The sequence below is a fragment of the Raphanus sativus genome, chromosome 8, assembly GCF_000801105.2.
Source record: "Raphanus sativus cultivar WK10039 chromosome 8, ASM80110v3, whole genome shotgun sequence".
In the NCBI taxonomy this organism is placed as follows: Eukaryota; Viridiplantae; Streptophyta; class Magnoliopsida; order Brassicales; family Brassicaceae; genus Raphanus; species Raphanus sativus.
In genome coordinates, this window is record NC_079518.1 from 10907493 (window position 1) to 10920761 (window position 13269).

General features: G+C 37.6%; 2 protein-coding genes across 2 annotated transcripts; both read left to right on the forward strand.

Moving 5' to 3' along the window:
- The first annotated feature begins 1749 nt into the window (after nucleotides 1–1749).
- On the forward strand, nucleotides 1750–6263 carry LOC108823071 (SWI/SNF complex subunit SWI3D). Its single transcript, XM_018596300.2, has 7 exons — nucleotides 1750–2313; nucleotides 3040–3569; nucleotides 3712–4380; nucleotides 4470–4633; nucleotides 4722–5248; nucleotides 5343–5515; nucleotides 5615–6263. Exons 1-7 carry the CDS (start codon nucleotides 1902–1904, stop codon nucleotides 5975–5977), a joined length of 2838 nt encoding a protein of 945 aa, XP_018451802.1. The 5' UTR covers nucleotides 1750–1901; the 3' UTR covers nucleotides 5978–6263.
- A 231-nt stretch (nucleotides 6264–6494) lies between these two features.
- Nucleotides 6495–9916, forward strand: LOC108821357 (proline-rich receptor-like protein kinase PERK5). Its single transcript, XM_018594399.2, has 8 exons — nucleotides 6495–7801; nucleotides 7981–8424; nucleotides 8506–8592; nucleotides 8668–8738; nucleotides 8831–8907; nucleotides 9081–9225; nucleotides 9294–9455; nucleotides 9541–9916. The coding sequence occupies exons 1-8, from the start codon at nucleotides 7006–7008 to the stop codon at nucleotides 9796–9798; spliced, it is 2040 nt and encodes a 679-aa protein (XP_018449901.1). The 5' UTR covers nucleotides 6495–7005; the 3' UTR covers nucleotides 9799–9916.
- Nucleotides 9917–13269: the final 3353 nt, after the last annotated feature.

Genomic DNA, 13269 nt, shown 5'->3' on the forward strand with positions numbered 1-13269 from the left:
CTATTCTTCTTTCTTGTCAGCAATTCTACCTTTCTTGCCTTGCTAATCTGATCTCACCCTTCTTTTCGACACTAAAAATGGTTTTAGCAGCCATCATCTTCATGCTCTTGACTTTTGAAGAAGGATTGTTGGAGGCTTCCAACACGTTAAGAGCTTCTCTTCTTCAAACATTGGAAGAGCATTCAAAGCTCATCGGTTTGCCATCTAGGTTGATGTCATCCGACGAATCTGTTAATGTGGGGTTGAAGCTATGCGATGTTGATGCAATAGGTTTATCAACGTGTGTCACAAAAATAGAAAGTGGTGCTGCACGTATCTAAAACAACCAAACATCATTTAGAGTTTTGTTATTGGGCTTAGTTTAGCTTCACTTCGTATTTGTCCAGTTAGCTTTTCCAAGTAATGTAGAACTAGGTGTTTTATCCGTATATGCGGTCACAAATTTCATACGAATATTTATGAGTTTATATATTTTATTAAAATATATATGCTTATTATTGTATTAATTTTTTGAAAACACTAACATATTAAAAGTATTTCTGATTTTGAAATCTTATACTTTTGTTATCACTTTTTGAACACTTATTTTTACTTATATTTTGCTCATATTTTCCATTTCTTTTCCATTATTTATATTTTCCATAACATATATTTTTCTCATCTATACTATTTAAACATAAATAATAAAAGTCTTACTTACAAAAAGTAATAGTTGGATCAATACATTTATTGTTAGATTGAAATAAAAATAATATATTTTTTTATTAAAATAATATGATTAATATAAGTTTGTTTTATTTTAATATATATTTTTATATTTGGGATAATTATTAGTAATATTAATTTTAATAATTTATCTAATCAAAAAAATTAGAATTCGTTTTTTATTTTGTGGTTAATTTATGTTTTATTCATTAAGGGTATAAATGATATTGACCATTCTAAATTTTTTATTTTAAAATATATTTTCAGATTTTGGAAAATTCTTATCATTATTAATTTTATTTACTTATGTAATAAAAAGTTTGTTTTTATTTTGTAGGTAATTTATATATTTATCCATTAAGGATATAAACAATATTAATCACTCTAATTTTTTATTTTAAAATATATTTTTAAATTTTGAATAATTCTTGTCATTATTAATTTTAATCAGTTACCTAATCATAAAATTAAAATTCATTTTTATTTGATGGATAACTTATATATATTTATTCATTAAGTGTATAAACGATATTAACATGTCTAACTTTTAACGTGAAAGCTCTATTGCGAAAAATCACTTCGCAAATAATAGCATAGATAAATTTATCGGATAATAATTTAATATATATAAAATCTTTACTTAATTAACTATTTTAATAGAATAGATTTATGGGATAACAATTCAATATATATGGAAGTTATCTTTAAAAAAAAGATATATACTTTTTAAATTTTGGATAAATCTTATTATTCTAATTTTATCACTTATGTGATCAAGTAAATTTAAAATTCCTTTTTATTTTTAGGTAATTTATATATTTTATTTGTTAAGAATATAAACGATACTAACCACTGTAACTTTTAACGTGAAAGAGTTCTGTTACGAAAAATCATTTCACAGATAATAGTTAGATGATTCCACAAAAAAATAAAAAAAGACCGAAGTAGACCTATTGCATATGTGCCAATTTCAACATGTTTCCGTCTTTCCCCCTTAAAACTTAAAATTTGCTGATTCGGCCCCCAAACAAAATGTAATTGCAAAACACCCCAAAACGAAATCAAATGCAGAGGAACAGTGAAGGGGGAAGAAGCAAAAGTTGAGATTGGAGAATAGCAAACGTTTCTGCTAAAGCCTCTCTCTAAAATGGTTTTCTTGTAGCGAAGCCAACAACACACTTGACTACTTGAGAGAGATGGAGGAGAAACGAACCGTAGCTTCAGCTGGAGATTCTCCGGCATCTGAGCCGTCGACGACGACGACGCGGCGGCGTTTGAAACGCAAAGCGAACGCTCTCGGCACATCCAATTCCTCTTCTTCGAAGAAGCGGATGTTGACGCGCGAGAAGGCGATGCTCGCGTCCTTCTCTCCTGTCCACAACGGGCCTCTGACTCGAGCTCGACATGCGCCTCCAAGCAACATGGCTGGGGTGAAGTCGGAGGTGTTGAGTGCCGCCGCGGTGGTGGTGGTGGGTACGGATGGTGAGAAGATGAAGGAGGAGGAAGAGAGGAACAAAGGGATCCGTGAGTGGGAGGCGAAGATGGAAGATGAGTTCGAAGCGGTTAGATCTCGGGAGAGTAATGTTCATGTGGTGCCTAATCATTGCGGTTAGTTAGTTAGTTAGTTAGTTATACATCTTCCATGTGTTAGGTTTTGAGTCGGGCCATAGCTAGTTGTTTTGAAATTGTGAATATCTAGGCTTAAATGGAAGATGAATTGTCCTTCCATTGGTTTTGAGAGAGGTCTCTAGTACATTATAGAAGGGTAATCAAGATTTGAAATAGTGTGTCCTTTTGTTTGTGGGTGTAGTTGATGCATTGGCCATTTGACGGGATATTATTAGGGCTGTATCCTATGACACTATAGCAGGTTTCTTTTTTTCTATTGCTGATCAAGGTAAGAACGAGCATGCTAGTCATGTAGAATCTTGGGAGCTTCATTTGTTTTTCCAATGTTTACTTTGTTATAGATTTTGAGGGAGGTCATGTTCAATATCCTGAAATAGTAACTTCTTTTGTGTGTGTATGTGTGTCTCTGTAGTTGATGTATTGGCATGAAATTTTTAGGGTTGTATCCTGTGATTCCACATCAGTTTTCATTTTCTATTGCTGATCACGAGAGAACAAGCATGCTAATCATGTAAAATCCCGTTTGAATGAATTTATGCTCCAAGTCATTATCTTGAATTACGTTGAGGTAGCATGTAATATGATATCAGTGTTTAGGCTGAGTTGTTATTGTGGTTCATTCTTCACAACTTGTGATCTGTATAATTTCGATGTAACGAAGAACAGTGTGTGTAATAAGGGTTCCTTTACTGAAACTTTTTGAAGGTTGGTTTACATGGGGAAAAATTCACTCGCTTGAAGAGCGCTCAATGCCCTCTTTCTTTAACGGCAAGTTGGAGGGTCGCACTCCTGAGGTATATAGGGAAATACGGGATTGGATCATGAGGAAGTTTCATTCCGATCCGAACACACAGATAGAAGTAAAAGATTTAACAGAACTCGAGGTTGGAGACTCGGACGCAAAGCAAGAGGTGATGGAGTTCTTGGACTACTGGGGCTTAATCAATTTTCACCCATTCCCATCAGCAGATGCTAGTTCTACTGCTGATGTTCATGATGCTTCTGGGGATAAAGAGTCTCTGCTTAACAGTCTATATCGGTTTCAAGCAGATGAGGCTTCCCCTGCTATTGTTCACAAGCCTCGTCTCACAGCACAAGCTACTACGCCATCAGGGTTGTTCCCAGATCCGGTGGCGCCTGATGATTTGCTGAAGCAAGAGGGTCCAGCGGTTGAATATCACTGCAACTCCTGTTCAGCTGATTGCTCTCGCAAGCGCTACCACTGCCCGACACAGGTGTTTTGTCTCTTTACTTCATTTTCATTTGATCTGTTCCCTTTGGCTTTAATATCTTATTGTTTGTAGTAACATTCATTCTTTCTCTTATTTTCTTTAATAGTTTTTCAAAACTTATATGCTAATATTGAGGTTTTGACAGGCGGATTATGACTTGTGTACGGAATGTTTTGACAGTGGCAAGTTCAGCTCAGATATGTCATCTTCCGACTTTATACTAATGGATTCTGCTGAAGCTCCTGGAGTTGGTAGTGGGAGGTGGACTGATCAAGAGAACCTTCTTCTCCTTGAAGGTTTAGAAATCTTCAAGGAAAATTGGAGTGAGATTGCAGAGCATGTTGCTACAAAAACAAAAGCTCAGTGTATGCTTCATTTTCTTCAAATGCCAATCGAGGATGCATTTCTTGATCAAATTGACTACAAAGATCCGAGTACAAAAGACAGTACAGATGTAGCTGTGTCTAAAGATGATAAATCTGTCCTAAAAGATGCACCTGAAGAGACAGAGAATAAGAATCCTGTTAATGAAGTTGAAACTGTGAAGGAAGCTCCAGAAACAGAAGATGAAAATGAAGGAAAAGTTCCTCAGGGATCTTCGAAGCCTGAGGACGCGAGTGAAAAAACTAACGAAGTGGAAGCCGAAGAGAAAACGCCTAACGTAGAAACCGTCACTGATGAGAGTTGTAAAGATGAGGCTGATGAAAACGTTGCTTTGAAAGCTCTGACTGAAGCTTTTGAAGAGCTTGGTTATCCTATCACACCCGAAGCCTCTTTATCCTTTGCGGAATTAGGAAATCCTGTCATGGGACTGGTAAGTTGTGATGTAAAACATAAAATTTGCTGCAACGGGGACTGAGAGGAGACATTTTCATAAATGCACCTTCTTCCCTCTTTCTACAGGCAGCTTTTCTGGTGAGATTGGCGGGATCTGACGTTGCTACTGCTTCAGCCCGGGCTTCCATAAAATCTCTTAAGAGTAATTCTGGATTGCTGCTTGCCACAAGACATTGTTTTGTTCTCGAGGATCCACCAGACAACAAGAAGCATTTAACTGAATCAAAAAGGTTTCACGTTTATTTGAATATACGATAATGTTTTTCAATATTTTGAGAATATTGGTTATTGTTTCTTAAACAAGCAAGACATTTGCAGTGTGGATGCAGTGGGGAACGATGATAACGATGAGCAGACAAAAGAAAAAAGCCAGAAAGCAGAAGATGCCTCCTTGAATTCAGATGATAGGGAAATGACAGATGCTGATCCAGGCAAAGAAAATCAGGATTCAGTCTCTGAAGAAAAGCAACCTGGTTCCCGAACTGAAAATTCTGCTAGAAAACCAGATTCTGAAGGACGAAAAATATCTAGTAATTCAGTGGCAACTGAAAACTCGGAGGAACCAACGGATAAAATGTGTACTTCCCAGGAAAAATGTTCAGGAAAAGAGCTCCAGGTGCCTTTAAAGGATGGGAATAAGCTTTCTAGTGAAAATAAAGACGCTTCTCAAGCAAGTGCCTCCCAGTCAGTTGCAGATGGTTCTCAGCCAGAAGCATCAAAAGATGTAGAGATGAAGGATATATCACAGTCAGAGAAGGTTGAAAAGGATGTTCCTAGTATACCAGACACGTCTATTGCACAGCAGCCCACTGTAAGGGCCTTTGTACCGGAAAATGGAACAGATGGTGGGCTCTCTTTCTCGGAACACATTTGAAACTGTACCTGCGATGCATGATTCTTTTATTTCTTATTAGTTTGTTGTTTAAACATTGTTTGCAGGTGAAAATCCAAATAAAGAGAAGGATGTCTGTGAAGGGACAAAAGACAAACATAACAAACTTAAGCGCGCAGCTGTCTCTGCTCTCTCAGCTGCAGCGGTAAAGGCAAAGCATCTTGCAAAGCAAGAAGAAAACCACATCCGACAACTTTCTGGATCATTGATAGAGAAGCAGGTGCAGTATAGTTGAAGTGTTTGCAGTTGATTCCGTTTTGGTGCTGTATTGTTCAGTGTTTAAACATAATAACGAGGGTTTTTTTTTACGTCTAAGCAGTTGCGTAAACTAGAAGCAAAATTATCTATATTCAACGACGCTGAAAGCTTGACAGTAAGGGTAAAAGAGAAATTGGAGAGGTCAAGGCAACGGCTATACCATGAAAGGGCACAGATCATAGCAGCTCGACTTGGTGCCCCACCTACAATGTCTTCAAGAACATCATTACCAACAAACAGAACCGCTGCAAATTTCGCTAATGTTGCCCAAAGACCTCCCATGGGTATGTCCTTTCCACGCCCAACAATGCCAAGGCCTCCAGGTGCATCACCATTCTCCGTTCCGGGTTCACTTGTAGCCGCAACAGCAGTAACCGGAAGCTCGGGTCCACCTCCAGGTTCGGACAATGTTTCTTCGGTTTAGTGGTGCCACATCATAACGTTCAGATTGAGGTAGCTCTTGGTGTTCTATTAGTAAACCCCAGGTACATCATCATCCCAGCTTTTTGCGGCGCTTGGTTTATTTTCTGGAGATTTATGTAGGAGACGAAGTTAGTTATAGGGGTCTTGGACCCATCGATTAATTTTTACTATAACTGTCAATGGAACATATGGAGAGATATGTGAATGTACTTTATTTATGGGTTATTTGAACTTTTATGAAATGTAACGTTGAGCAGAGAGATATATGAATCCGCAGGTGGCAATGTGTTATGGATCTTAGATAGTAAAGAGTATCCGATAATAAGTTATGTGGTGTGTAACGAAGTTGGAGCCTCTTTAGGCTCTTGTGAGACGGTTCTTGTTTATCCGACAGGATCTTTAAGAGAGTTTTCTTGTGTCGCAAGCATATTAACCGTTATGATCTAAACATTGTCTCTCGTAGTCTCGTGTACTGTTTGCTAACTCCCGCCAATTAGCTAACCGTTCTTTCTGGTTCGGTTTTCTATTAAATTTTGTTTATTCGGTTATTTAGTACTCAACTCATCCTTCTCGAATCTTTTTATTTCTATTTCAAAGAAGACTTGGCGGGAGTTATTCAAATTCCACAGAATCTCCTGTCTCAAACCAGTTGAATTATTCTTATAGACCGGTTTGGTTCATCAAACTGCAAACGGCATACACGCAAAAGGCCAAATTAGAGAAACTAGGGGTTTTCTAGAAAGAGCAAAAATATAGATGGTAGAGACAAAGAGAGAAGAAGCTTTGCTCCCTTCCTAATTATAGTTCCTTAATCTCTTCTCCTCCTTCGAAGCCATTTCTCCAAACCCAAAAGAGAAACCATCACGATTCCTCTCTTTCCAACAATCTTCTCTTCTGAATATATCCCCAAGTTCAAAGTTTCGATTGTCTTTTTTGCTTGTAACGCAAGGCTGTTGCGTCAAGGAACCCCGGAGAGAAGGTTTCTCCACCGTTGAGAAACCTTTCACTACAGAACAAGACTTCATTATTATGGCTGACTCTCCGGAGACTTCACCTCCTGCCCCAGAAACCCCTAATGCAGGTTCTCAGACTTCACCTCCTGCCCCAGAAACCCCTAATACAGGTTCTCTGTCTAATGGTACATCGCCGCCAATACCGCCTGAGGCATCTCCACCGTCTCCTGCTGCTGCTCCTCCTCCAACGCCACCAGCTTCTTCACCTCCACCTGCACCACCGACGCAGGAAACCTCTCCTCCTCCATCATTGCCATCCTCTCCTCCGGCTGTACCTAATACACCACCCCAAACTCCAAAGAATCCTTCTCCACCTTCTCCTCAAGTCCCATCTCCTGTAACGCCACCTGCACCTCCTGTAACTCCACCTGCACCTCCTGTAACGCCACCTGCACCGCCTCAAGTACCGTCCAACCAATCACCTCCTTCACAAAGACCGTCTCCTCCTTCTCCTCCTGTTGCAAACGATGACCGCGACAGAATCAACAGTAACAACAGAGAAGGTTCCACACCGCCGTCTCCACCGTCTGGAAACAGAAGTCCCAGTGACGGTGCCTCACCTTCACCGCCTCGCTCAATAAGCCCTCCTCGGAATAGCGGAGATTCAGACACGTCATCACCACCAGGGGAACATCAGCTGCACCAAGGCAACCTTGGACTGGTTATTGGAGCCATTGTAGGAGTGGGGTTATTGCTTATACTTCTAATGTTTATTTGCATCTGTTGCTACAAGAAGAAAAAGGAGAAACGTGCTCTTCAAGTCAACCACATGCATTACTACAACAACAACACTCCCTTTGGAGCATCCAATGGTAAATACAATGTTTAAGCCTTAATAGTTTAATGGTTTATACTAGTTTCTTAAGTTTTACGGCTTCCAAATTAAAACCAGTTGACTCCGTTATATACTCACACATAGTTCCATCTCGAACTTGGTAATGTGCAAAAAGATTTTAGACTTAAGAAGCTAACGGAGTTGTTGCATATGTAGGTAATGGTGGTTATTACACCAATGGAACACCTCAAGACCATGTAGTGAACATAGATGACCAAGGAGGTGGAAACTGGGGCCCACAGCAACCTGTGTCTGGTCCTCATAGTCCTCCAGCTGCGACTCTTGGTCACAACCAAAGCACTTTCACCTACGATGAACTCTCCATTGCAACAGAAGGTTTCTCTCAGTCTAACTTGCTAGGGCAAGGAGGATTTGGGTATGTTCACAAAGGGGTTTTGCCCAGTGGCAAAGAAGTTGCAGTGAAGAGTCTTAAACTTGGAAGTGGACAAGGAGAACGCGAGTTTCAAGCAGAGGTTGAGATCATTAGCCGTGTCCATCATCGTCATCTTGTCTCTCTTGTTGGATATTGCATCTCTGGTGGTCAAAGGCTGTTGGTGTACGAGTTTTTACCTAATAACACTCTTGAATTCCATCTTCACGGTACATTCCTCTTAACAGAATCATCACTTTTTTTTTAAAGTATGATGTCTCCTTTATCAATAAAATGATTGGAACTTTCAGGAAAAGGCCGTCCAGTATTGGATTGGCATATAAGAGTGAAGATTGCACTGGGATCAGCTAGAGGCCTTGCATATTTGCATGAAGACTGTAAGAAGATCTGATTATATATATCTCAATCTCTGTAAGATCACTAAACATTGTATTTGTTTACATGAATGGTAGGTCATCCTCGCATCATCCATAGAGATATCAAAGCTGCTAATATTCTTCTTGATTACAGTTTTGAAACTCAGGTATATATATTTTATTATGTACTGCTATGACTTTCATTCCTCTCATCTTTTTAGTTGGAGTCAAGTGTTGATGTGTGTATATATATAACCAGGTTGCAGATTTTGGATTAGCTAAGCTATCTCAAGACAACAATACTCATGTCTCCACTCGCGTCATGGGAACTTTCGGGTAAGTAAGCACCTTTGGGCTGTTTGCTTGTAGCGCACGTTTCCACTCTGTTTTTTTTAATGTCTTTTAACATTTTCATTGGAACGTTTGGGTATGCAGCTTTCTGACTGTTTGAATTCAGTTGCTTGTAGGGCACGTTTTCCCTATGTTTTAAATGTTTTCTTTTGGTTCAGATACTTAGCTCCAGAGTATGCGTCAAGCGGAAAGTTGTCAGACAAATCTGATGTTTTTTCATTTGGGGTAATGCTTCTTGAGCTCATAACTGGACGACCTCCAGTGGATCTAAGCGGAGAAATGGAAGACAGCTTGGTAGATTGGGTAAGTTGTCTGCTCTTTTAGTTTAGTCCCCAACAAAGAACCTAACTTTTACCATTGTGTTATTGCAGGCAAGGCCTCTGTGTTCGAAAGCAGCTCAAGATGGAGATTACAGGAAATTGGCAGATCCGCGTCTAGAGACAAACTACGATCAACAAGAGATGGTTCGAATGGCTTCTTGTGCAGCTGCAGCCATCAGACACTCAGCAAGAAGACGACCTAAGATGAGCCAGGTAACTTGTTCAATCAAACACAATCTTGATGATAATAAGTGTGACATGCTTATGAATCTTGGAACATGTGTATGATGAACCAAAGATTGTGCGAGCGCTAGAAGGAGATATGTCAATAGAGGATCTAAGCGAAGGAGGAAGAGCAGCGCAGAACACGTATTTGAGCCCAGGAAGCGGGAGCTCGGAGTATGACGCGAGCTCGTACAGTGCAGACATGAAAAAGTTCAGGAAGTTGGCATTAGAGAGTAAAGAGCACCAGACCAGTGAGTATGGCTTGAATCCTTCTGCTTCAAATAGTGAAGAGATGCATAGAGATTCAGTGAAACGCAATCCTCAGTTTTAAAAAAACACTTTCATCTCTTTTGCTAAGTCTTTTGTTCCTTTGTTTGTTTCCTTCATTTTGCATCAAAGAATTGCAGTTTAAAAAAAGTTAGAAACTACTGTATGATGTTTGTTTTAGAACCAGAGAGACTATAATGTGTTTTGTCAGAAACGTATAGTACAAACCCTTGAGCCATAGAGTTATTGTTTAGCGGTGGATAAGCATAATTAATTTTTTTTTGTTATAATGTTTAGAGTTCTTGTATTAACTGTCAATATCTAACTATCTATTTAAACTCTAAAATCGTGGATGTTCCTTCTGGGACAAGACACTAGAGGTAAAAAGATTAAGGACTCGCTAACGTTTTTACATATGTTTCTGAGATTCGAATCCAAGCAAATGTACTTACAAAGAAACCTATTTTGATAAAAGCAACTCAATGTGGTATAAGTAAAATCTGTCATGAATTCTAGATAGCGTATTCGATCTTGAATCTGAAGTAATTTTACTTTTTTTTTTAGTTTCATATTATTTTCTAAACGAAAAAAATAGAAGAACTGTTCTGTTTTATCAAACACCATCTCATAAGGTGGTATTTATCACAATTGAATTCTAACTATAATTTATTTTTCAAACCATCGCAATAAAAAAGGATTTTATGGAATTTGTATCAATACCTGGTGGTCCTCTTCTTCTAGGGCCACCTCTTCTTCTACGGCCACGTCATCTTCCACGGCTATGCTAAATAAGATATTTTATATTGTATAAGCATAAGAGGAGATTTCAAGAAAAAAATGTTTTTTTTTTCAAATCCTCAATTCAATAAGATCCTTTTAGATGAACTAGAAAATTTAATATGATTTTAATTAAAATATTCTAAAATTTCATTTAAAATCATGAAATTTTTTTCTAAAGTCAAATAAAACACTCTAAGTCCATTACTATTCAAACATGAATTTCAAAAATTCATTTAAGATATAATACTATTGAGCTTGACATTTATAAATTACTCTGAAATTAATTGTTATTCGAAATATTTTAAGTTGTAAACTTTAGAAAAAAATCAGTGATTTGAAAGTTTTCGAACGAAATCTCAAAAATAAAAAAATAAAATAAAAATCAAATCTCAAAGTTTAGATAAGATTCTAGGTGATTTAAATAAAATCATATTAAATTTACTTTTTGTCATCAATATAAAACAGGCTCAATTTGACTCCGTAGATCACACCGGTAGCTCTGCATCTATGTGAATGACTAGACTATCCGCTTTCAAATTCTGCGTTCTTGGTACATAAATTTTCTCTGAACTGAACAAACTTTCTTGCAGGATCATGATGTCTTCTAGACAACTTGCAAAAACAGGCCATTTTCCGGTTCCAAAACCATCTTCACCAATTGATAACAATCAGTTGCAAATGTGACCCGAAACTGATACAAGTTTCTCATACATTCATTGCTCAAAGTATTGCTTCCACCTCCGAGTGAAGATGGGAGAGACTACCCCTGACATTTCTTGGCCCCATCAAACCATCAAACCCTTTAGAATACTATACCAACCTTGACCTGAAAAAGTTTCATTGTCTTTCTAAGAACCATCTATAAACCACCAACGCTCTGGAATTGAAGTTAAAATTAAAACCTCCACATGGAGTGCTGTCCTCTGTGTGTTCAATACTTGTGATTCAGCCAAAGTTGATTTCGTTTCCACAAATTTGAGTATTTCTCTGGGATTCATGTCTAGATTACTGAAAACTTTGTTATTCATTCCCTTCCAAATGTACCATAAAATTCATGCAAATTGATAGTCATCCATTTTCGGGTGAACTCTCCAGAATAGATGATCCATATTTGTAAAGAGGGAACCCGTGGAAAAATTGATGGTTTTGATGGTATCGGTGAAAGGGTCCAAATCTAACGCGCTGGAGGACATTCAAAAAACACATGGTTTTATCGATTCCTCTGAAGTTTTACATCTTGCACAACATATATCTCCTTGTAACCCTCTCGCTTACAGATTTTTCTTAACTGCTATACATCCTGACAACACTTTCCATAAGAAATGCTTAATCTTGGTGGGCATCGTACTTTCCAGCTGAATGTTTTCAGTATATACATTGTGGGTCCAAACAATGCTGATAGTTTTTCCTTATCTGGGTAAACCCGTTCTACTTGGTGACATGATTTAACTGTGTATTTTCCATTGTTTGTGAAATGCCATCCATTCCTATCTCCCATATAAATCTTACTCAAAGGTAAACTTTCTATTATCTTTACATCCTAGGAATCCACCAAAGCCTGAATTTCCTACGAGTTCCAAGTTTTCGAAGCTGAATCAATGAGAAAATCAACTTTAAGGTCAAGGTAACTGTTATGTTGGTTTTTATTTTCTGGTCTCGGGCGAGTGGCCAAAGATCATTTCATACAGAGATGAAAGATCCTGATTTCACCCTTTTAATTAGTCTTTTGCTAATCAGAGATCTAGCAGAATCAATACTCTGTCATTCTTTTAATATCCTAGGAATGGTTTGAAAGGAACAAGAGTCCACACTTCTCAATGAACCTCTCTCTTTTCCATGATTTCCAATGATCTCATTCAGATCTCCTATGATAAACCAGGGTTCTGATCTCGCTAGCCCATATCTAGTTAAACATTCCCAAACTTATGCTCTCAATTTTTGAACCGGATCACCATAAATAAATGTTAAAAAACTCGTTTTCCAAGAGTCATTGCTTCCACATCTATCATTCGGTTACTGGAATATAAAACCTTTATATGATACTCAGTGTTATAGAATAGAGTCAATCCACCACTCCTCGCAACTGGGTCCACGGTAATCAGATTATCATATCTAAAATGTGATTGAAAACCTTGCAGAAACTTAAAGTCTTGCTTTGTTTCCGATGAAAATAAAAAAATCTGGTTTGTTTTTATGCCATATTTCTCGAAGATAACTTATTGTCCATTTGTTTCTTATACCTCCACAATTCCAACTCGGGACTTTCATTAAAAATCATATCGATATGCTCTCGTGAGCTTAATTTATTGGTGTCATGAAACCTTGACACCTCCTCTGATCCCTTTGTGAGATCCATTTCCTTCATATATCTTCTGATTTAATTTTATATTTGAAACTAGTTAAATAGTCTATATTAAAATTAAAAATTATGTTAAAATTTAAATTAATTGGATAATTAATCCGCACAAATGAGCGGAACATCATGAAGTTGACTATAATTACGAGGCCATAGTTGCAAGTTTTATCAAAAACATGCGTGTGCCACCCCATACATGTTTTTTTAATTGTTCTTACATTACAAAACAAAATATAAAATCGATCATGGTCTAGTACAATATTATTGATTTTTTTTTTGATAAGTATGTGAATATCATTAGAAATGAAAAGAGTTCACTACATGTACCAAATGGAAAGCAAACTAGTCCTACATTGCCAAATAATTAAGGCCACATTTATTTGATCTAAAATACTAATA

Coding starts and splice junctions, on each gene's coding strand:
- LOC108821357 (XM_018594399.2), top strand. CDS start 7,006: ATGGCTGACTCTCCGGAGACTTCACCTCCTGCCCCAGAAACCCCTAAT. Junction 8,908..9,080: donor CGCGTCATGGGAACTTTCGG/GTAAGTAAGCAC, acceptor CTTTTGGTTCAG/ATACTTAGCTCCAGAGTATG. Junction 9,226..9,293: donor AAGACAGCTTGGTAGATTGG/GTAAGTTGTCTG, acceptor GTGTTATTGCAG/GCAAGGCCTCTGTGTTCGAA.
- LOC108823071 (XM_018596300.2), top strand. CDS start 1,902: ATGGAGGAGAAACGAACCGTAGCTTCAGCTGGAGATTCTCCGGCATCT. Junction 2,314..3,039: donor TGTGGTGCCTAATCATTGCG/GTTAGTTAGTTA, acceptor AACTTTTTGAAG/GTTGGTTTACATGGGGAAAA. Junction 4,634..4,721: donor CATTTAACTGAATCAAAAAG/GTTTCACGTTTA, acceptor AGACATTTGCAG/TGTGGATGCAGTGGGGAACG.